The sequence below is a fragment of the Gopherus flavomarginatus genome, chromosome 22 (genome assembly GCF_025201925.1).
Source record: "Gopherus flavomarginatus isolate rGopFla2 chromosome 22, rGopFla2.mat.asm, whole genome shotgun sequence".
Taxonomy (NCBI): Eukaryota; Metazoa; Chordata; order Testudines; family Testudinidae; genus Gopherus; species Gopherus flavomarginatus.
Window position 1 is genome coordinate 11,967,485 of NC_066638.1, and position 23,554 is coordinate 11,991,038.

The 23,554-nt window shown below is 51.2% G+C and overlaps 1 protein-coding gene across 1 annotated transcript in view; it reads right to left on the reverse strand.

The window, feature by feature from the left end:
- The window catches only part of CATSPER4 (cation channel sperm associated 4), a 34,351-nt gene continuing 10,797 nt past the window's right edge, over positions 1-23,554 (reverse strand). Inside the window, exons 3-11 of the mRNA XM_050932699.1 lie at positions 13,974-14,117; positions 11,839-11,940; positions 9,905-10,002; positions 8,370-8,490; positions 7,434-7,567; positions 6,476-6,668; positions 4,531-4,745; positions 2,984-3,146; positions 1-2,702 (exon numbers count right to left, since the gene is read on the reverse strand). Coding sequence (XP_050788656.1) covers positions 2,586-2,702; positions 2,984-3,146; positions 4,531-4,745; positions 6,476-6,668; positions 7,434-7,567; positions 8,370-8,490; positions 9,905-10,002; positions 11,839-11,940; positions 13,974-14,117 — 1,287 coding nt within the window. The 3' untranslated portion in view covers positions 1-2,585. The remainder of the gene's footprint in view (positions 2,703-2,983; positions 3,147-4,530; positions 4,746-6,475; positions 6,669-7,433; positions 7,568-8,369; positions 8,491-9,904; positions 10,003-11,838; positions 11,941-13,973; positions 14,118-23,554) is intronic.

A 23,554-nucleotide genomic window follows, 5' to 3' on the forward strand; every position in this document is an offset into this window, starting at 1 on the left:
TTAGTTACCAAAAGAAAAGAAAATCTGAGCACACAGTCTAAACTCTCAACCCTATTAGACTGGGCAACATCTAGATTAAGCAGTTTTTCTCACCCCCTGGACATTGCAGTCCTTAATATACAGATTTGTCCCTTAAATCTGGGCCAGTATCCTCTGTTGGAGTCTCAAGTCTTGTTCAGTGTCCTTGTTGCTTGCAGCATAGGTGGGTGAAGGAGAAAGGCCCAGCATGTGGCCACTGTGTTCTGTTTTATAGCCTCAGTCCCGTGTGCTTGGGAAGTACAAGTCCAGGCATGTCTGGGGGGCATTGCTGCGTCCCCAGGCAAGGTTGAGAGATTCCCCTGGTGTGGCCTCATGCAGGTGGGCCATTGAATTGTAGCTCCCTTGGTGGACAATGATTGTTGATGGGTTGTTTTTCACCCTGCCCAGATGTTGGTTACTTCCCTTGCTGTTGCCTCTGGGGAGCTAATATCTGGTTGCTTCCCCAACTCACAGCATGTTTTAGTGACAACCAAACAACACAATTCTCATAACTTCATATGCATTAATGACACACATCTATGGATAGAGAGATGACTCTCAGCAGATCAAAGCCTTTACCCGGATACCTCACATGGCCTGCTTTATATGTGAGATCACAATTATGTAAAACTGAGGAATATGGGGATTACAGGATGCTCCCCCAACGTATAGAATGTCACACATACCCTGTGACTGCAGTGTAGACATCCTTTAGACTCAAACACTGAACAAGGTGAAATGGGCACTGTGATAGACCCAGGCCAGTTGGGAACAGCAGAGTAGTAGAAGGCAGATATACTGGCCATTAGATAAGCAGTTTTCTGTTCCCTGAGTGACCAGAGCAGGGGCTGCTCCAGGCTAATGAGAACACCTGACTCCAATTAACCTGCTAAGAGTCAGGTGAGGCTGTTAAGCACCTGACTCTAATTAAGGCCCCTCTGATGCTATAAAAGGGCTCACTCCAGTCAGCCCAAGGGGAGCCAGAGAGAAAGTGTGCGCGAGAAGCTGAGTGAGTAGGCATACTGCTGGAGGATTGCGAAGTACAAGCATTATCAGACACCAGGAGAAAGGTCCTGTGGTGAGGAGAAAGACGTGGGAGGAGGCCATGGAGAAGTAGCCCAGGGAGTTGTAGCTGTTGTACAGCTGTACCAGGAGGCACTCTAGACAGCTGCAGACCACAGGGTCCTGCACTGGAACCTGGAGTAGAGGGTGGGCCTGGGTTCCCCCCAAACCTCCCACTCCCGATCAAACACAGGAGGAATTGACCTGGACTGTGGCTTCTACCAGAGGGGAAGGTCTCTGGGCTGTTTCCCGACTCACAGGGTGAATCTGTGAGATGAGCAAATCCGCCAATAAGCACAGGACCCACCAAGGTAGAGGAGGAACTTTGCCACAGAACATAACGGCCACGGAAACACCACTCGATGCTCTTTATTATGATCATTCATCCGAGACCAGCACAAGAATCACACCTGATCAACACAAGTCACATGTTTCTTGACAAGTAATAGTCTCAAATATGCTGGCACCAGCTACCTTCCTCAGACACTGCTCATTTTAATGCAAGGTTACATGAGTGCTGGAGTGAATCCAGCCCAGCAAACATGGGGGCAGATACAGCTGAATCAGAGCAACAGCCTTCTGCACCTGAAGTTTGGAGAGCGCTGGGTGGGAAACGCAGATGTGGCACCTCCTGGCTTTGAAATGTCAAACGATCCCATCCAGGAGACATGTCAGCACCTCACCGGGTTGTGTCACTCACCAGCATGAGCAGCCAAGATAGGAAACATGGTCCAGAACTTGACAATAGGTATTAAAAGTGCAAAATAATTTCATCAGCCCTTTTCCACTCACTGCACAGGGCATGGCCTGTGCAAACTAGTCCTGCACTGCCAGGTAGCTGCTTGTCGGTAGAGTCTTGAGGAGGCACCAGCCAGGACAACGTTATGGACACATCTTCTGCTCCACCATACATTTCCCAGATTTAGACATTGCATCCATTCCTGATGCTGCAAGAGAAGCCCCTTTTACAGGCACAAGCATGAACACCCAATGCTTCATCCTGCATCCCTGCTCTTACCACCTGGATGGCTCTGTTCTCACAGGGGCTCTGGGAAAGAGGGTGGGAGCCGAAGTTCTGACCACAGGCTCTGCAGCAACTCTTCTCTACCTGATGTTCTTTGCTTTGTGCTTTGAAGGCACCAAACCATGAATACGCTGGACATGGTCTCCATCCAAGAGATAGTCCAGGCCACATCAGAGTCATCCCAATGGACCCAGCAAACATGACAGACCTGGCATTAATCCAAGCCACCCCTGTCTCTTGCCACTCCTCCAGGTCTGGCTTTGTCCGACTAGAAGCTGGTATTTCATGGCACGTGCTCCTTGGAGCTCCGACCCCTTGTCCACACTCGCTCCTCGGCATCCCAAAGACAGAAGCGTCTCCTCCGTAAAGCAAATAAATCCCCCCCGTTACAAAAGAAGCATTTATGCCACAGCTCCACTAACAGCTCCACGGTCCGGGGGCAGATTCCCACTCGCAGCTCCATGGTCCTGCTCTGGCACAGCTAAGGAGGCACTGACTGGTTAAGAAGAGAATGGCGTCGGGCTTTCAAGAAGGCCAGCTTCACTGCCCCCCTGTGGTACCCTGATGACGTGACATCCTCTGGGTCAATCATGTTCACCTACCAAAGGGAGAAAGAACATGGCTATGAGCAAGGGCCAGTTCAGAAAACAGAGGGCAGCCTTTACACCTGCAGCCCCTTGCCCTCCTCCAAAAGGTTTGGGATCTCACGCTAGCTGCACATTTAGTGCGAAGGGGCCACGGTATTTTCAACTGCAGCTGAAATCAGTCGGCGATGGGGGCGCATAGCCCTGAACGAGGAGTGAAATTCACCCGGGGCAGAGAGACAGCACAAGGCTAGGCACCACTGACACCAGCTGAGGATCGGGCTCTACACTGTACCTTCTCCAGAGTCATCAGCGTGGACAGGATATCTCCAGACCTCCCAGCAGCCACCTCGTTGCCAAGCAGGCCATCAGAGATGTTGGTGTTCTGGATGTTTCGCAGCACCCTCTCCTCCTCCTGTTCTTTATTGAACGCAATGGACCTCACCTCTTTGACTATTCTGTGGGGACCAAGCCGGGAGAGTAAGCAGTGAGCTTCTCCCAGCAAGTACATTCACCCCCAGTGCATCTCCTGCAGCTCTGGGAACATCTGCTTCCACCGCCAAACACACTCATCTCCAAGTCTCCACTGTAGGGCTTCCACCCCACAAATGGCCTTGGCTTCCTTTCTCCTGTCCTCCAGGCAATAGGGAGTGGGGACCTAAGGCCACCATTTCAGATTCTCCTTCCCCAGGAAACTGCACCACCACGTGCCCCTAGTTCTCTTTCCTGGATCCCATGACAGTAAGGTTGAACCGTTAAAGCAGTATGGTCCTGAATCACAGCCCACTGAAACTGCTGGGCTTTGGGTCAGGCCATCTTCCAAACTTCATCTCCCAGGCTCAGACTCATAGACTTTAAGGTCAGAAGGGACCATTATGATCATCTAGTCTGACCTCCTGCACAACGCAGGCCACAGAATCTCACGCACCCACTCCTGTAACAAAGTCCTCAAATCGTGGTTTAAAGACCTCAAGGTGCAGAGACGCTGACACACTGTCACCCAAGAAGTTCTACTCCAGAGGCCCCAAGCCTACAAGCTTCCCTCATCAAGTCCTAATCAGCTAGGAGGCTAGACAGCTCAGGCGATAGCAGTGGGGCTCACTGCCTCTACCTTGCAGGTCTGCATCTGTCCTAGGTTAGGAGTGACAGGGATGCCTGTAGAACATGAGCTGGGTGGTCTCAGCATAGGTTTAGTGAAGAAGTGTCCAAAACGAACAGCGATGAACATGCTGTGGACCCCTGTTGGCAGTTTCAGTGAAGGAGCCTAGGAGTGATGGACCATGGGGGCTGGATGCCCTAGAAGTGATCCCCAAAGTAAGGCTGAGGCATGATGGTAGGGGACAGCTTGGGGAAGCGGTGCCTGTTCTGTTATTATACTCTTGCCCCAAGGTTACGAAAGCCCATACCCCAGTGCTGATAGCCTGTTCTCACACAGACAGTGAAACCACACGCTTCTGTCATCCTCCAATTCTCTAATCGTCCTAGGACAAGGCTCTGAGCTTTGCCCTTTACCCATCAACTCTCTTCCCTGGGTTTCAAAGTCATGCTCTTCCACCAGCACTCTGCTGTCACAGAACCCAAGACATGGCACTTTCAAGGATGTAATGTTAATACCTCAAGAAGTGTCAACTGAGAGCCATAAGCCCCACCACGCTGCCACTCACCAGACACGGACTCAGCTCTCCCCCCACGACACATAGTTCTCCCTCTCTGGAGTCTGGATGGCTGCATCTACCCCGTGTTGCTTTGATGAAGTGAAATACAACTAAATTGACACTGACCCTGCCCACCAGGGAGATCCCAACCCCAGCACCGGAGAGGGGTGTGCGCAGAAGGACTTACGTGCTAAGCTCATCCCGGATCTCTTTGTATCGTTTCAGGTTCTCTTGAATCCCTTCCAAGATGAGACAGAAATCGTCACAGGTAGCTTCAGTCAGGTTGCCCAGGTTGCCGTACATCAGCGGCATTTGGCGATGCGTCATGGGGGTATCCTGCATCACTGCTTTCAAATGCACCAGGTTCAGCTCCGGAGATGAGTCATCATCCCCAACATCGGACTGAAGGAACATAACAACGGCCACACTGGTTCAGACCAAAGATCCATCTATCCCAGTATCCTGTCTTCCAACAGCGGTCAATGCCAGGTGCCCCAGAGGGAACGAACAGAACAGGGAATCATCAAGTAAACCATTTTCTGTTGCTCATGGAATTTTCCAATAGAAAATGCAGTTTCCACAAACATCACCATTTTCCACAGGAAAATGTTAATTTTGCTGAAATTTTTTTGATTTTGTCAGGAAAAATCCAAGTTGGTTCAACCCCAATCAGAGTATTTCATTTTACTGAACTGATCCCAAATTTTTCTTTTCAAGCCAGTTGCAACATTAAACTGCACCTTCCTATTGTGGCAGCTCTTCAGCGGACGGGGCTCTTTGAGGAATGATAAGATGGACACCTCTCTAAGCCAGCAGTGTGGTGCATCACAGGATTCACATGGTGTATCTTAAGACATTTAGTTCAGCCAGGAACCAGTAGTGAAGAATGGTGGTATTGGGCACCCGAAATATAAATCCCATGAAGCAATGCGCCACAATAGGGCACAGCAGTTTAATGTCAAACTGGCTTGAAATAAAGGGTTTTGAGTTAGTTCAATGAACCAAAGTTAGACGTTTCTCTTTCAGCCAGCTGAAGTGTTTAATTTCGATTGAAAATGTCAAGTGGAAATTTTTCAGAATATTTCACCCTGAGCAAAGCCGTCAGGGTCTCGACATGTCCTCGCGATTTGGGACTCAAGCAAATGTTGGCATATCGGCATTTCCCCTGGGACAGAAATTCCAGAACTTGGCTCAGCTGTTTGGTACTGTTGTTGATGAGATCAGAGAAGGGACTGGTTTGTGCTCAACCACTGCCATGCTGTCATAAGGGCTCTTTCTGGTTGAAATTAACCCCTGTGCAGGTTCCAGGCACCACAGGACTGTCCTTAAGGGTATGTCTACACTAACAAAAAAAACGGACCCCGGGGAGCAAGTCTCAGAGCCTGGGTCAACTGACTCCAGTTGTGCTCCAAGAGTAAAAACAGTCGTGTGTAGCCTTTCCCGCTCGGGCTGGATTCTAGGCTCTGAAACCCAGTGAAGTGGGAGGCTTTCAAACCCAAACCTGGTCATCTACACGGCTGTTTTTAGCCCCTGGCACAAGATCCAGGAGTCCGAGTCAGGTGACCCAGGCTCTGAGACTTGCTGCCGCTGGTCGATTCTTCTTGTAGTGTAGACGTACCCTCACGCCTCCAAAACAGATCTTCAGTGGAGTGCCTAGACCTCCTGTTGGCTCTCAGCACAGGAGTGTGATCCCCGTAGGAGACTGTAGTATAGCTGGTAAAAAAGGGGCTCCTTGGTCAGATTACACCTCCCATGGTGCACCACAGGCTCCCCTTTTGGTGAGAAGAGGCAGTGCATCATGGGAGATGTAGTCTGGCTGGAAAGCCCAACCCATAGAAGTGAATGGGAACATACAGCAATTGAACTACAACTCCCATGAGGCACCATGGCACCATTTCCAAATGTTGATTTTGGGGCATTTGTGTTTGGGTCTGTAGCTCACCCTAAAATACAGGATCTTTGAATTTTTTTCAAGCTACAGCGCTTTGCTTTAATGCTCTAGTGCCAGATCTTGAGGTTCTTCCTGCATCAACGTTCATGCAGTCCTTACTCAGGTATAACTCCTAGTGGGAGCAAAACCTGAGCAACAGTCTCAGGATTCAGCCATCACACTGGCTGCGCCCAGCACTTACCTCCCGGTCCACGTACTTGTCGGGGTGGAGGAGCTGGTCTCTTTTCTGCTTCTGCTCAGCATAGGCGAGCATCGCCTGCTCCAGGTTTGACGTCACCACAGCCACCAGCAGGTTGGTGCAGATAAAGGCCCCACCCGTGATGAAGATGAAAAAGTAAAGGGCACCCCCTATTTTCATGGTGATCCCCTCTTCCCTGACAGGGACAGAAGGAATTCATTCATGGGGGGTGAGCAGCAAAACCTTCCTGTAAAGCCTTCAGAGACTTATGCAGAGAGGAGTTCCCCCCCTCCCCCTCTGTGCCCCAAATCAGGAGAAGAGGAGCAATCCTGCCAATCTCCCTCTGAGCCCCAAGTAGGGGGAACCACCCCCATTTCCCTCTCACCCCCCATGTGGAAGGAAAAGCAGGCCATCCAAGGCCCCACATGTGGGGGGTCAGACTTCCCACTTCGGCCCAAATGCCCCAGGTGTTGTCCCCTGCTCGGATCACAATTAAAGACCCTCTCAAATTGGCTTGAAATAATTAGGACAAAGGAAAGGGTTTGATCGCAGAGGCTTGCTTGTGTCTATGTAACAATCCACCGCCATGGGTCACCAGCAGAGCCTAAACCCCAAATCTCTAGCATAAACGGCATCAGTTTCTACCACCTGAGCTAAAGGAGGGAAGTTGTTAGGTGGTACTTATAGTAGGCTCTTATCCTCTGAGATGGAAGGAGCCCAAAGACCCACACTCACTCTCCTAACATGGGTTACACTACCTGCTTGTGGGTGTGTTCGTGTGCATGCATTAGCTATCTCTGGGTGTGTCTGTGCATTGCGGGGAGGAGGAGAGCATTGTGCTGTTTGCTTGTCCGTGTGTGTCAGTTGGGGTGCACTCCTCTTGCAAGAGTATGCTGTTGCGGAGGCTTGTTTCCCTATGCTGGATGTGGGGGTGCGTCTGAAACCTAACAGGTTCACTCACTCAAAGGTCTCATATATGTTTATCCATCCATCCTGCGTGAGGCAGATGAAGAGCGAATACAAAGCTGCCCCTAGATTTCCAAAGTACATCGGGACCAGATTTCCAAAAAGTGTCACTCCAAACACTGAGAAGACCTGCAGAGAGACAGCGCTGGTTGGAAGCTCTGGCCAGCTCCCGCCCGAGACCCATGATCAGCCTCAGCCAGCTAAAATGAGCAGCCACGTCCCCCAAAATCTACCGTAAAACAAACCCCTCGCAGACTAGGGCTTGGAAGCAGGTGGGCGCTTCGGGAACTAGGTTCCCCTCTCTCTCTCTCCTTGGACTCTGTGCTTGTTCTAGAAGGATCTACACCCTTTCGCCATCCAGCTGGTACCTTACTCTACACCCGGTAGAGTCCAAAAGCAGCTGAGATGCCTAACCAGATCTCCCCGTAGGTGCCGACTCCGTGGGTGCTCCAGGGCTGGAGCACACATGGAAAAAAATTAGTGGGTGCTTAGCACCCACCGGCAGCCAGCTTCCCCTTTTCCCCCTCCCCTCCAGTGCCTCCCTTTTGCCACCCACCAATCAACTCCTCCCCCTCCCTCCCAACACCACCCACCTGCCACAATCAGCTGTTCCGGGGCATGCAGGAGACACTGGGACGGAAGGGGGGATGGGACGGAATTGGGTGGGAAGAGGTGGGGTGGGTCTTGGGGGAAGCGGCAGGGCACCCTTGGGGCCAGGAGGAAGGCAGCGCCTGTGGATCTCCCATTTACTCCTCCAGGTTAAGATGGAGGCTCTTCGATGCCATTCACCAACGGGCCAGCTCCCACAGCTCTTTGTGAGAAGGCCCACTGGGGAGAGGAAGAGAACAGGAGGAAGTGGAGAAGAAGGGAAGGAAGGAGGGAGAACTCCAGTTTTATGCCAGGCCCCACCCAAAGGCCTTGACTGTCTCACCAGCATGATGACAAAGAGCAGGGCCATGATATTGGCCATGTCTGGGATGGACTGTAGGATCACCCGGATCATCCTGGCCAGCCCCTTGACCAGCGTGCAGACCTGCATCAGCCTCATCACCCTGAGAGGAGACAGAGGAGTCGTGAGCAGTTTGTGCTGGGAGGGAGATGATGCCAGGCCCCCGTGACTTGGAAGAAAAACCATTCGAAGAATCTTTCGGGCCTTCCAGCCTCCAAGCAGCTCCTGCCACTGCTCAGCCCAGCAAGGACAGCATAGCTCAACACAGGAGTGAGAGCAGAAATCTGCTAGCCAGGATTTCTGGTTTCCACACCCATCTCTGCCACTAAGGCCCGATCGACTCTCAAAAATCCACACCCCTGAGTGACGCAGTTAAGCCGACCTAACCCTGGTGTAGACAGCGCCAGGGCGATGGAAGAATTCTTCCCTTAACCTAGCTACCACCTCAGGCAGGTGGATTAATTACAGTGACAGTAATGAATCCTCCTGTCACGGTATACTGAAGCACTGCAGCGGTACTGTTGTAGCGTTTCAAGTGTAGCCTCCCTAGGGTGACCAGATGTCCCAATTTTATAGGGACAGTCCTGATTTTGCAGTCTTTTTCGTATATATGTTCCTATTACACCCCACCGCCTGTCCTGATTTTTCACACTTGCTGTCTGGTCTCCTTTCCGTATTGTACTGTTTTTCTTAAGACAAGAAATTCAGCTAAGTTTGGCTATTTGGACTCTTGAACATTTTTAAGAACAAAACGGGTCTGTAGTCAAGCAATTGGGTCCACCTTTGAGCCAATAGGTACGTCTACACATGCTGCAGCTATACCTCTAACTCAGGGGTCTCAAAGTACTGGCCATCTGCAGCCTGAGAACCTCCCCATTGAGGCCTGCAGAGGACAGACGCATGCAGACATGCTGCCAGCCATGTCTTCTGCAGGCTCTGCCCCCGGCAGCTCTCATTGGCCGGGGGAGAGGGACAGAGATACCATCACTAGTGGCTGGGCAGAGTCAGCCATGGAGGAGGCATCACTTTTTTTCCCCACAATGAATATAAACAAGTCAAAATACCGAACACAACTATCTGACGCACACCTTGCTGCAATCCTGAAGGTTTCAGCTGCTCCGTCACGGAGGCCAAACATCAACAAACTGACAGAACTGAAGCGTTGACAGGTGTCTGGCAAACACTAAAAACTCTCTGGCAGGTGAAGAATTGTATAAAGTTGTATGACAGTTTTCTTATTTCTAAGACATTCGAAATAAAAAATACAAGATCAACATTTTCTTTTCTGAACACCATCTTCAGTGACATTATTGGCCCGCTGGGAGGATTTGAGGACTGGCCCTGGCCCTAAGGTAAATTGAGTTTGAGACCCCTGCTCTAACTGCAGCGTAGACGCACCCTGGGAATATGTGCAGCACATCGCAGAATGGCGCCTGATCTGTGTTTTACCAAGATCTTGTCAACAAACAAATAACAACAGCAAGACAAGCTTTAAGACAAAGTAGCCCTTTCCCTACCTGAGGACCCAGAAAATCTTTTGGCTGTTCAGCACAGGGATGAAAGGCCCCACGCAGAGACATGCCACGATAAAAAAATTGACGACGTTCCAACCGTCCTGCGGAAGAGAAATCCCCACCCTGAGAAGCCGAGGACAAGCAGGGCTGGTCAGCACAGGCCCTAGGAGCAGTGACACTATAACCTCTGGGGGCAGGGACCGTATTTTTGCACAGCACTTTGCACAACAGGCCCTGATCCCAGACTGAGGCCTCTAGGAGCTACCATAACATATATAATACATGGTAATAATGAGAGAACAGAGGGAGGGGTGCATCTCAGTTGAAACCTGCCAATAAGAAGGGCTAGATCTTTAGCAGGTGTGAATCAGCGTCGTTCCATTGAAATCAATGGGACAATTCTGTCTTATACCAGCTGAGGATCTGGCCCGCAAAGACATCTCTGAAATCTGACTTTACCACTCACCACGAGATCAAGAATGTGAAGGATTTTACATTCTATTCCCGGCTCAGTCGTAGTCTTACTACGTGATGTTGGACAAGATGCTTACTCTCGCTGGGCCTCAGTTTCCCCAGTTGTTAAATGAGGTTAGAGCTCCTTACCCACCTTTCAGTGTTCTGAGGTCTGATGGATGAAAAAGAGGCACAGTCTGATTTTCTGCTGTCCTACACCTGATGGAGTCCTTTACGTCAGTGCAAAGTGGATGTGTGACACCACTGACACCGAGTGATAGTGCTGCCACATCCACTTTGCACTACACAAACGACTACACAAGGTGCTGAACCATGGAGAATTGGGCCCTAGATAAGTAAGCATCTAGCTTTGAAATCTGGACTGTTTTTGTTCCTTTTAAAGCCAATTCTATTCCAGAAGGCCCTTGGCACGGCCCAGAGACATTATTCATGGTTCCACACAGATATGAATAGCCCGTCAAGTATGCTTTTAGTCATTTAACTCTGAAAATCAATGGTAACATTCCCACTGACTTTAAGAGGAGAAGGAGCAGTCTCTTAATCTGTATTAATTTTACTGCAAAGCCTCTAAAACATATGCTATTATAATCAAGTAATAATCTGGCATATACTTAGTGCTTATGTTGTTCCTTTCATCCCAAAGCATAATTAAGCCCCTTTGTTGTAGGTAAGGATTATTAGACCCGGACAGGGAAACTGAGTCACAGAGAGGCAAAGTAACTTGTCCAAGGTTCGAGTGATTTGATAACCAAGAGTTGAACCCAAGAGTCCTCATTCCCAATTGGCTGCTTTAACCATGCCCCCTGCTTTGGATACTTTGATTGATAGACCAGATCCAATCAAATATAGGGCGGTGATTATTTTTGGTCTCTTAACAATGATCATGGACTGCAGCCGTCAGCCCTTGGGCAGCAGCCGCTCCTGCGGCAGGGGGTCCGGGACTGCCAGAGACGGAGGGAGCAGGTTAGGGAGCGATGCGGCAGCCTGGGGGCTCGGGGAAGAGGCGGCTCCGGGCTGGTGGGGGGAGAGGGCAGGGGGCAGTGATGTGGGGCGCAGCGGTGGGAGGTGGCGGGGTCTGCTGTGGCAGATGTCGCTGCAGAGGTAGGTGCTAATGCAACTGCGAGCAGCCCGTCCTCCTGCCGGGAGCAATAGTGTAAAAACAAACAAACAAACAAACAGGGGGCACCACTTTTTGGCACCCCCAAATCTTGCCACCCTAGGCAGCTGCCTAGTTTGCCTAGTGGTTACACCAGCCCTGCATGTTGCAGAACACCGAGACCAGTGCAAAGCCTGGCGGGGAAGCTCAGATAAGAGGTACAATTCAAGGAACATTGTAGGCTTTGGAGAGGGGCCTGGAAGAGTTGCAATGGGACCCTGGTAATGGGAATGGAAAAACAGAACAACAGGAATGTGGCTAATGGCCCAGGAAATATTGGCTCTAAACAGCCGTGCTTAGCGCTCACCTTCCAGTACAGCCGGAATCCATAGTACCAGTTGAGAAGCACCTCACAGGTAAGGACAGTCAGGACAACGTTATCGATGGCAGAGAACAACCCATAGTATTTCTACAAGAGAAAATAGAAGAAAAAACAAACTCAGCCATGTCCCCAGGGGACTCTGCTTGTGTTTTCCTCACACTGTTCAAATGCGATCAAAAACAAAATCAGCTTGAATCCAATGGGGTTTACCCATGTGTTTAAAGTTCAGCACACACGTAAGTGCTTTGCTGAATAGGAAGGCGATTACTTACGTGCTTAAGTGGCTGGCTGAATCGGGGCCAGGAGGAGGGACGTGGACAGATGGATGGGGATGATGGACAGAAGGAGAAAAGGTATAATAGAGAGACAAGGAAAAGTGCTACAGTCAACTGAAGAAAAGGTAATAGTAAAAGGAGAGGGCAAGAAAAAAATACAGGTGAGGAAAAACCTCTGGGGATAGGAAAGACAATAGATTAATTTTAAAAAAGAAAAGAAATCACAGACCGAATAAGAGGGTCAAAGCAACTTTTTTTTCCTGTGGAAAACTTTGATTTTTTGGGGGCAGAAATTCAAATGCCGAAATATTTGGGCTGAAAACTAAAATAATTGTGTTTGGAAATACTGCTGTGTTGCCTCATGGGAGTTGTAGTTTCAGTGTCTCAAGCTCCCATTTCTCCTATATGGGACAGGTTCCCTGGTCAGACTACAGCTCCCATGATGCACCACAGTCTCCTCTCTTGGGGAGAAGCAGTGCATCATGGGAGTGCCTGGCCATGATACATCACGAGAGATATAGTCCAGCCAGAGCGCGCTTGGCCTATAGAGAAGAATGTGGCTATGAGGCAACTGACTGAGGAGATACCTGAGCCATTAGCAATTGATGGAAGTTGGGTGAGATTCCAGAGGACTGGAAAAAGACAAATATAGTGTCCATCTATAAAAAGGGGAATAAGGACAACCCGGGGACCAGTAAGCAGACCAGTCAGCTTAACTTCAGTAACCAGAAAGATAATGGAGCAAATAATTAAGAAAACAATTTGCAGACTCCTAGAAGGTAATAAGGTGACAAGTAACAATCAGCATAGATTTGTCTAGAACTGAATAGTAGTGGGGGGAAACGTTCACAGTGAAATCTACTCCGCGGTGGAATCAGCTCCTGGGGGATTATAACCAATTTGGGGCAGAGACCATCTTTCAGTCAATGTCCGTACCACATCTAGCACAAAGGGGCCCTGCCCCTGGATTGGGGTTCCTCAGTGCTGCCTCAATACAAATATATTTTCATAAACTAATTAAACAATCTACTTGCAGGTGCTCAGAAAATCCATCCAGTCCTCAGAGAGGGAGTGGGGAGAACACGCTGCATTCTCCCTACATCACAGAGGCCTTGCTTGATGTGCAAAACTCACTCAGCCTTAACTTGGGGACAGCGACCGATGCGTCCAGACTAATGAACGAACGGGAGACATATCGCTTGGGAATTTGGAAAGCAACAAGCATAATGCATGAGAAAATTACTGCGAGGAAACAATCCTGCACTAGCTGGAGTGCAGTGCCACACAGCTGGCCTGGGTAAATCACACCACTGTGGGGAGATCCACTTGTGGCACAGAGCCAGCGTGGCAGCTTCTACACTCATCCCCTCCAGGCTGCCATGGGAAAGAGGACAGAGTCAGGCCTTCCTTTCCCCAGTGGTCCCCAGCCGCTGTATTGGGCTGTTAACCGCTGACTTCATCTTAAGTAGCCTGATGCTGAGGCACTGACTTTGCACCCAGCCATCCCAGGATTAAGGGACCTTTGATCTGCCTTTACCCTCTCGCCCCTTTCTGAGCAAGGATTGGCCCACTGGGTCTTTTCTCTAATCGGAATGGCCCATAAGGTCTTTAGCAAAGCACTAAATATAACCAAGGTGGGAAGAAGAATAGGAGAAAAGGAAAAGAGGAGCAGAAGCGTGGAAATGAAAATAGCTCTTTAGGGTAGCAGCCCTCACAATGTGTACGTACAGCGCCTAGCGCAACAGGGCCCCGATCTAAGTCCTGAGGCAGTGGAGTCTGTGCTTGTGCTTTCCCTTTGCTCAGAGTTTGCTGCGTCTTGGACCAATTCAGACATTGCAAACGTACCTCTTCAACCTCCGTCTCCGTCCGGCTAGCAATGATGAGCGCGTTGCCGATGATAAGTGCGGCAAGTGTGATTTTAAAGGCGGGATGACTGAGAAACCTGCCCATGCACACCTTTGAGACAAACTCCTCCACATCCCAGTTATCCTAGGGGAAAAACAGAGCTGCGTCACCGGAGCCAGCCGTCTGCAGGAAGAAATTCCAGCCCCAGTTCTCAGCAACTCTTCTCTCCTATTGTGTTGCAGATGGGGAGCAAAGGGGTGTGTGGAGGACGGAAATTCCATTTCACCAAGGGTTTCTAATAGCAACAGAACCTGAAAATTTCAAAATTCTCCACAAGGGAAAAATCCACATTAAAAGAAAAATCATTTTGGGTCGATCAAAACATTGTTGTTTCAATTTCAACCTTTCTAAAATGTTGTATTGCAGAACTCTCCTTGTCAGAAACCATGACGTGGCGGGACAAGGCCTAGTGCTTAGAGCAGTGAAAGACGGGCCTACTGGTTGCTGCGTTGGTAGTCGGTCTGGGAACTGGAGCCAGAGGTCAGAACCAAGAGTCAAAACTGGGGTCAGAACAAGGCAAGCGTAAGGTTGGGAGATGGATTGGCGCAAGGGCAGGACTGGGAACGAGGCTGAAGCTGGTGCCAGAGCAGGGTGAGGCCTGTGGAGTCCGTCACCACTATCAGGCAGGGGACAATTCCTCACCACACAGTGACGTTGGCCAAACTGGCCAACTCGTTCTCCTGTGAGGCTTATACACCTGCCCTGAGAGTCACCTGACCAGCTCGTGGATTGGCTGGAGCCTCGCACAGGATGGACTCATCACCACATGTGGCTCAATCAGGCACTAGTCCAGGGATGATTCCTCACCACGTTATATTAATATGATATCAAAAAAATGTTCAAAACGAAAATTCATTTCCAAACAACAAATTGAAATACTTTGTTCAGAGAAGGTCTGAACCTCCTCTGCCCTGCCCCGCATCCTTCGCCTCCCCCTGTTTTCTTCCCGTCTGAAACTTCAGCAAAACTGCCCCAGCGTGAACAGACCCACATGTGCCGATGGAATACAGTTTGCCACGTTTCTTCCACCAGCTCACCACAGTATAATCCCCGGGCTAACACACTGTGGCTCTTCTCTGCCTCAAGTCGCTGGACCACATACAGGCTATAGAGTGTCATTCAATGGAGCTGCCTCTGTTTGCTCAGGCACTCAGGGCTGTGAGCCAGAGGTTCTGGGTTCAATCCCCACAGACAGTGTCACCCTGGGCCTCACGTTAGAGCAGGAAGGCAATGGTCCGGTTCCCCAAAGAGCCCGGTATGTTGGGTGCTGAGTTCCTTTGAAAACCTGGCTCCAGCTGTGGGCACGTGAAGATGTAGCCCCATATGGTGAGTGAGTTCCCTTTGCCAGTACCAATACAGGATGCTCAGCTAAAGAGAAAAGGATCAAGATAAAGACCCGGATGCACCCAGTACAGCGTCTTCTCCCGCAAACAGGCTCCTTGGCACATCCCACCCCTTGTAAACTGTGGAGATACTCAACTTGCTGCCAACATTGAGCACTGAAACGGGAGGCAGTCTGGTGCAGGGGTCAGAGCAGGGACCGGATGCCTGGAATCCTGGGTTCCACTCCCAGCTCTGCAACTGATGTGCTAAGTGACCTCAGCCAAGTCACTTTCCCTCCACTGAACCTCAGTTTCCCCATCTGTAAAATGGGGGTGTCCCATCTCTATCAAGGGCTGGAGCTCTGCAGGCACAAGGAGCTAGAGGAACAGATGGATAATCATCATCATGAGCTGTCAGAGCCACTTAACATGGGGAGCAGCGAGAGCAGGCTGTCTCCCAGGCCTGCTCTCCCGCACGCCTGTGGGACCAGTCCAGTGCAGCAGGCTTTGGATCCAGCCCCAAGAGAGCCACAGGCAGCGTCCCGCAGGGGAAGGGGGCAGCACGTACCTGGACGCATATGATGTCTCTGCAGTTGATCTTCACCTCTGCTTTCTTGGCTTCCTTCTCCTTGTACATGGTGTGGCACCTCCACTGGTAGGAGACATGCGGTCACACACGCACATTCCTCACCCCCAGCTTACCCCCGCCTCTTCTTTGGGCCCCAGTCATCCTGCACGCCCACAAACCAATCCTAACTTGCCAGGGATTACACACCCACCCCATCATGGGCTTCCCATGCACTGGGGGACGGGCCAGAGGGCAGGCGGGGCAGTGAGGCAGGGTCCAGCATGGACTTCCAGCTGTGCACATCTGTAATGTGCAGGAAGAAGCCACATCTGGAGAACCAGGGCCACTGCGGTCGCAGGCACAAGAAGGATGGTATGGGGATGTGGGCAGAGTGCTTGTTCCCAACGGGGATGGGCTGCAAACCCCATCTGTCCCCCAGGCTGAGGGTGCCCGCCCCTTTCACTCACCAGGCGGGACCCCAGAGAAGCAGCCATTGCAGCTCCAGCATGGCACCTTGGAGTTGCACCTCCTTGCCTGATGTCAGCCATCGGCATTATGACATCACGGTTCTAACCCAATGGAAGCGTCCTGCTGAGCACGTCATCACCGGCCTGCTTTCTCCGCGGTCACCGCTCCCTCCCGTTACGGCAGGGGAGAGAGGAGCAAAGCGGCTAGAGAGGGTGGTCAGACGCTGCAGCTGGCTGCTGGGGACGGAGAGAGAAAGAAGGAAGAGCCGAAAAAAAGAGCCAGAAACCAGGAGCAGGTCTGGAGAACAGGAGAGCTGGGCAGGGGGAGCCGGAATCTGGTCTCATCCCCTGCCTTTTAAACCAAAGTAACATCAGTGACGCAAGTGCAGTCACTCCTGATTGACCCCCGAGTAAAGGAGAGAAGAATTAGCTTCCTCGGAGGCCGCAGACTTCAGCACTGCTCTCTGCACTTTAGGCCTGCACTTCACACAGGCGGACCCAGCAGAGTATTATCGCCCAGGCCGACAAGGTCTAGGCCTAGGGCGGAAAATTTGAAGGGGCGACAGATTTAAGCACCCATGGAGAAGCTCCCCTGCTCCAGCTCGCCTGCTCTGCGAGCGCGCCGCTGCGTCCTGTTTCTCTCCTCTCCCTCCCAGCGCTTGTGCCGCGAAACACCTGTTTCGGGGGGAAGGGAGGGAGCGGGAGGAGGGGGAACGTGGCACACTCAGAAAAGAGGTGGTGCCGGGGAGGGGATTTGGGGAGGGGATCCAATAGGGGCAGGGAGGGAATGGAGTTGGGGCGGGACTTTGGGGTAGTAGTTGGAATGGGGCTGGGCAGGGCGACAATTATTTCAGGGCCTACGGGCAGCAAAATCATTAATCCGCCACTGGGTGGACCAGTATAACTTTGTCGGTTAGGGGATGGGACTTTTTCTGTTCTAGTTAGAGCAGGAACTAGCAGGGCCTAGTGTGGAGTTTACACTGGTATAAAGATGCCTTAGGACAGTACAGCTTAGCCCCCTTCCCGCCGAGGAATAGCGATTCTGGGATAAGCCCATTTATGCCAGCATGACTGCATCCACACTAGGGGACGCTGTACCCTAGAATGAGTCAACTTCTGTGTGTGGACACGGCCTTAAAAAGTGCTCCTGCTTTGGCTATTAACACCGGGTAAAGAAGCCCAAGCCTGAATTGCTGTCAATGCCAGTTTTTATTTGTGCCAATAAAACAAGGGAAACTTGCCAGGTATTACTGCCATTACCCTAGTATCAGAGTGCCTCACAATCTCATAGCGCCCTGGGAGGTAAGGCGGTGCTGTTATCCCCATTGTAGAGATGGGGAAACTGAGGCACAGAGCAGCTAAGTGACTTGCCCAAGGTCCCACAAGAAGTCTATGGTACAACAGGAACTTGAACTCAGGGCTCCAAATCCTAGACCATTGGGCTATCCTTCTCCTGCCATGAGTAACTTTTCTGGCTACAGTTTCATGCAACATCACACATCCTAAGATATTTACAAGGGTCTAGAAGGAGGCGGCTCTAGGATGAGATTATACAAGGTGATTAGGGAGGATTTTGTTCCTTCTGCCTGGTTTTATGAACACCGACCCCAGGCATCCAAAAACCATGAGTCAAGCTCCCCCCCCCCAAAAAAAATCATGAGATTGGCTTAAAAATCAGGACTTTTTTAAAAATAATAATTGGGGTTCTTCTGATTTGCCTTCTGGTGAATGAAAGGGATGGAGGCTGATGGGGAGACAGGATGGGGGGAATGAACAGGGGACAAAGGCATGTGGGACTGAGGCTGGTGGAGACTCATTGGAGGACACATAGAACAGGGTCTAAAAATGAACTGAGAAGAGGGTAATGGATGACAGGGGAGGGTGCCCCCGCCAGAGCTGTAAGCTAATGTGCTTCACCAGCAATCAATCCACACCATTCAAAAACTAATACTAATAAAGTTACGGGTCATATGCAAACTACTGGCAAATATGCAAATCATCTCATGACATAATTTGCATTCAGTGTCACACAGGTGGCTTCCCCAAACTTGGCACTTTAGCATATTGACGAGGTCCCCCCAGAAGGGCTGGGGCCCATGGTCCTGCCCCTTTACGATGTGACCTTGCCAGATTCCTCAAGCCTGGCCAGAGATGTGGCTCGGGGAATACTAGGATGGTTCAGCCGCTGCCCCAGCACTAAGCCAACACCGCAGCGTGAGGCGGAGATGGCCCCTCCAGTAGCCCCCTTTCAGATAAGGGCTCATCTGCTTGTCATTAACAATCCCATGACATTTTCCACAAGGCAAAGGGGGATATCCCTGGTGCTGTGGCCAAATTCCACCTGGAGACACTGCCTTCTGCCAGTGTCCTGTCCTAACAATAAATTCTTGTACCAATATCAGCCCTCTCCAACCTGCCCACCCGTCTACCAGCATCCACACCTCACTCCATGCCCGACTAGACGTCTAATTCATAGACTCAGCTCCCAGGACCCATAGATGCTGGCAGGGCCGCCCAGAGGATTCAGGGGGCCTGGGGCAAAGCAATTTTGGGAGCCTCTTCCATAAAAAAAACTTGCAATACTATAGAATACTATATTCTCTTGGGGGCCCCCGTGGGGCCCAGGGAAAATTGCCCCACTTGCCCCCCACCCGGGCGGCCCTGAGTGCTGGAACTATGGGTGCTACCACACCCCCTGGCTTGAAGTGGTTTCCATCATATACAGGGTTTAAAGTTGGGTTCAATGGCTCTGAGTCAACACCCCTGCCAGGACCCGGTCCCCTTGGGGTGGTCGAACCTCTATCAGTAGGTCATTTCCCTCCATTTTCATTTTTCTGCCCGTAATCGCGCCCGCTTTGGTTGGGCCTGCAATTACCCTTTTGTCCCAGCAGAGGCCAGCGGAAGGCCGAGGAACGGGGCAAGGCCGGTTCTCAGCCCAACCCCGATGGAAAGAGGGGACAGCAGAAAGACCCACTCGAGCTGGGTTATTACCTTACCTAATTCTTGTCCAGTGCATTCCCCATGGGACAGCAGAGGGAGGGGAAGGTGGGGGGGAGCTGTGCCAATTAGGGGGAGCAAACGCCCCCTCTTTTCCCCCGCAGGTCTTTACACTTGCTCAAAGTTCCATTGGCCATGGAGGACCTGCTCTGACCACTTTTCAGCCGTGGTCCCATGGTAACTCAGTCCAGCTGCTGCCAGAGTAAGCCAGAGCCTTGCTCTGTGTGCATGGGCCCAATGCCACTGAAATGTCACCCGTCCACCCCTCCGTACAGATGGAGGGTGGCCAGGCCACACTGCAGTGAGTGGTCTTGCAACTTGGTGCATGGGCTGACAATGCCCCTCAGATTTGGCCCAGCCACCCTCCAGCCAGACAGAGTTGCAGCCGGGCAAAATGGCGCTCTGACATGGCGGACAAAGAATCTGGTCCTGGATGGTGAAGCGCAGAGGAGTCTGCCAAGAACTCAACCCCTGGTGGCATTGGCTCATGTGCTGTGTGGGTAAGAAAGAGCAGAGACACCCCAGCCAAAGGAAATTGGGGGTCCCTGCATGGGAGGACGGGTGACAAACAGGGACTGTAATGGGATCCCCACCAGGGGGGTAGAGACTGGAATTTGCCTCCTCCTCTCAAGGAAGATCTGAATTGGTGTGACTGGGGGGGAGGGGGGGAGAATGGAGATGGGATGCTTTCCTCACCGAACAGAAGCCTTTTCAGGGTTTGGATCATAGCATGGGCTGCATTTCCTTTGCTTCCTGCAGATTCAAAGACTTGTTATCAGGATTAAGTCCAGCTGGAACATTCAAACCTGGATTTTTTATGCCCTTCATGTTCAGACAGGTGGGGCTCCGGTGATCTGGCTTCGGTCCACGCTCAGCTTCCAATGCCTGTGCATGTTCCCAGGCCCCTCTCTGGGCTGGTCTTCGCTGCAGTGTTAGCGCAAGGTAGAACTCGAGTGCTGCTCTTAACCCGATGCCCGTCCACACCTAACGATCTCCAGCTCGAGTCAGGTGGCGTATTAGACCCAAACTAACCGGCCCGTTGGGGGTTAAGGCTCAGGTGCTGCTGATACTCCAGCTAGTAATGCAGCCAGGACAGCTACTCTGTGCTGCTAACTAAATACTCTGTCCAATGTATTTGCTCGGTCATCTCAGCCCCGCAGCCAGGGCCACCGAGAGCAGGTTCGGAACCCGGTGAAAAATTTTTTCACAGTTGCTCTCTGGTAACCCTACCTAGAGGCCCAGCTCAGGATCCCACCCCCTGTCCTGGGAGCTGTACAGACACAGAGCAAGAGGCAGCCTCTGCTCCAGGGAATTTGCAATCGAGCACAATGGGGTGTTGGCTGGTCCATGCCTGGGTTCCCAGGCTGTGCAATAAAACGCTCAGTGACCAAGTCAACGCGGTGAGACGCGTTTTGTAGCATCTTTTGCCCAAGGGGCACATGCAATGCTTTGGGTGTCCCTAAACTGCTAACAGTCCAAAGCTGGAACTGGACAACAGGAGATGGATCACTCCCATAATTGCCCTGTTCTCTTCATTCCCTCTCAAGCATCCGGCACTGGCCAGTGCCAGGAGATGGGATAGACCGACCATTGGTCTGACCCAGTATGGCCATTCTTATGCTCCAGTGAGCCCCCTCTGCATGAGTCCTAGAACCAGCCACCGCCTGCACGGAGAGTTAAATCCCCAGAGGCCAGGGAAGGGGAGGGGTGAGGCTGAGGATAGGGAGGAGTGGGCATCCTTTTCTCACACACTCTCACATGCCCAGCTCCCTGATGCCCTCCCACACTGCCCCTTTCTTCTTCCAGGGACACTCCATGCAGGACTGGAGAACTAATAGAAAGAAAAGAAATGATTGGAGATATACCAATCTCCTAGAACTGGAAGGGACCTTGAAGGGTCATCGAGTCCAGCCCCCTGCCTTCACTAGCAGGACCAGTTTTTGCCCCAGATCCCTAAGTGGCCCCCTCAAGGATTGAACTCACAACCCTGGGTTTAGCAGGCCAATGCTCAAACCACTGAGCTATCCCTCCCCTCAACATGGACACCCAGGATGTGAACCCTGATTAGCCGAGAGGGGGAAGGGCTTGTCTGAATGAAATCAGAGTGTTTTGCTCTGCATCCAGTTCACTCAAACACCTGCCAAAGAGTTGGAAGGAACAGGCTTTTGTTAAAGAATAATCCCCATCCCTACGATTACAGGCAGCAAGAACCGCCAACACACATCTCTGACTCTTCCAGTAAGTCCTTCAGCAGCACAGTGAGAAGGAGCAGCCTTGTTATTCCTCACATAACCAACTTTGAAAGCACCTTTTCCCATCACAACAGCACAAAGCCGTATTTTGCCCAAATGGGAAGGAAGATCTCATGGTTAGACAACTGCCGGGGACCTGGGCTCATTTCCTGGATCTGCCAGAGACTATGCATGACCTGAGACAAGTTGCTTATCTCTATATGCCACAGTTCCCAGTCTATAAAATGGCGATCACGATCCTTCCTTCTTTGGTCTTCTCTTGCTATGCACACGTACAGCGCCTGGCACACTGGGACGCTGTTCTCTGCTGGGTCTTGCTGTCATCATTTATTTTGCCTTATTCAGGTTCTGACCTCCCAACAACCACCGCAGGGAAGAGATGAGGAGAGATAAGGCAAATCTGTCCTGACTGGATAAACCCCTTCCAAATATTTCCCTATCCACAATTATTTCAGTTAGGAAAGATGGTCTTTTATCAATTATATATTTGTTTAAAAATACATTCCATATCAAGCCAGAATTCCACTAGGGGGCAGTACAGGAGAGCATAGAGCAGCCCGAAGGCGCTGCAGATGGTTTTTGTCTTGGGCTATGGACCAAACTCACTGTACCCAATACAAGCCGGTTCTCGCTGGGGTGAGAGAACTGGCTTCATTCGACACATACACAGATTTTTGCACAGCAATCTCGACTGGGCGAAGGAGTCGCATTTACGCTGGTACAAATAACAGAGCTTTAGGGATCAGGGTCGTCCCCCCTCTAACGTGTGATTGGTCAATAACGAAGCGACCATGACACATTTTAAGTCCTTGGCTGGAGAAAGGCCATCAAGGTCTTTGGATGCTGGGGTCATTGTCCCTTTAGTCTCGGCCAGCCAGGAATTGCCTATCGGCTGCACAGAGCTTGGAAGGTGGCTCAGGAAATCAGCGACAAAGGTCTTTCCTTACCTGATTGCTGAGTTAAAGCCAACCCAGGGAAAGATGTCGCTCTTCTCTGATGGATTGGCGGCCTGTGTGAAATAAGTTTGGTGGGTCTCAGTCAGGATCACGACAGCCACATCCTTCGCATCTATTTTGCTGGCCTGTTGGCAGTCCCAGCGGATGGACTGAACGGGTTTGGAGATCGAACTCTTTCCTCGCCCCTCTAGAGGGCAGGGCTGAGTCACCCTAGCTCTTGTCTAACCTGAGCTGTGGAATCACAAAGGCCATGAGCCCCAGGTTTTCAAACCAGCTCCTTTCACCTGCCCTAAAACTACTCAAACAATAAAGGAACCTCCCCACCCCACACCCCGTCTCAGCTCATCCTTATGGGCCTGCTCCATGGAGGTCACTGGAATGATCCTTATTGACTCCCAAGTGCTTTGGATCAGGCTCTGGTAGACTTTGGGTTGGCCAAACCTAGCCAATATTCTTCCCACTCACTGTTCTGCCCCCTGGTCCGAGCTTGTGCCTCCCGACATCGGCTGCAGCTCCCCCAGGAAGCCGATCTCCCCACTGAGCCACGCTGCCCCAAGTTTCAGCCCAGGGTAAAGAGGTTTCAGACAATATTTGATCCCCGACAAGCCGGGAAATGCCGACAGAGTGCTAGCTCCAGCAGGGCCCCCCCCCGCCACTGCAGCTGGGACGCCACCCAGGCATGTAATTATATTTAATTCCTCCCCTGCCGCGGCTGCGTTAACAAGACCCGCAGCTGCATACTGAAGGGGCAATTAATTGTCTTTGCCCACGTAACCGTGGTTACAAGATTGATACAGGTGGCGGATATCAATGGCAGTAGATCTGTAGCGGCTAGAGGACGGCACCGGAGGCAGTTTCTGGCACTGTCGTAACTTTGCGGCCGGGAACTAAGGTTTTAAACAAAATAGCAACTATTGAGAGTCTCGCGGGGAAAAAAATAAAGTCACAAGAGCTGGCAA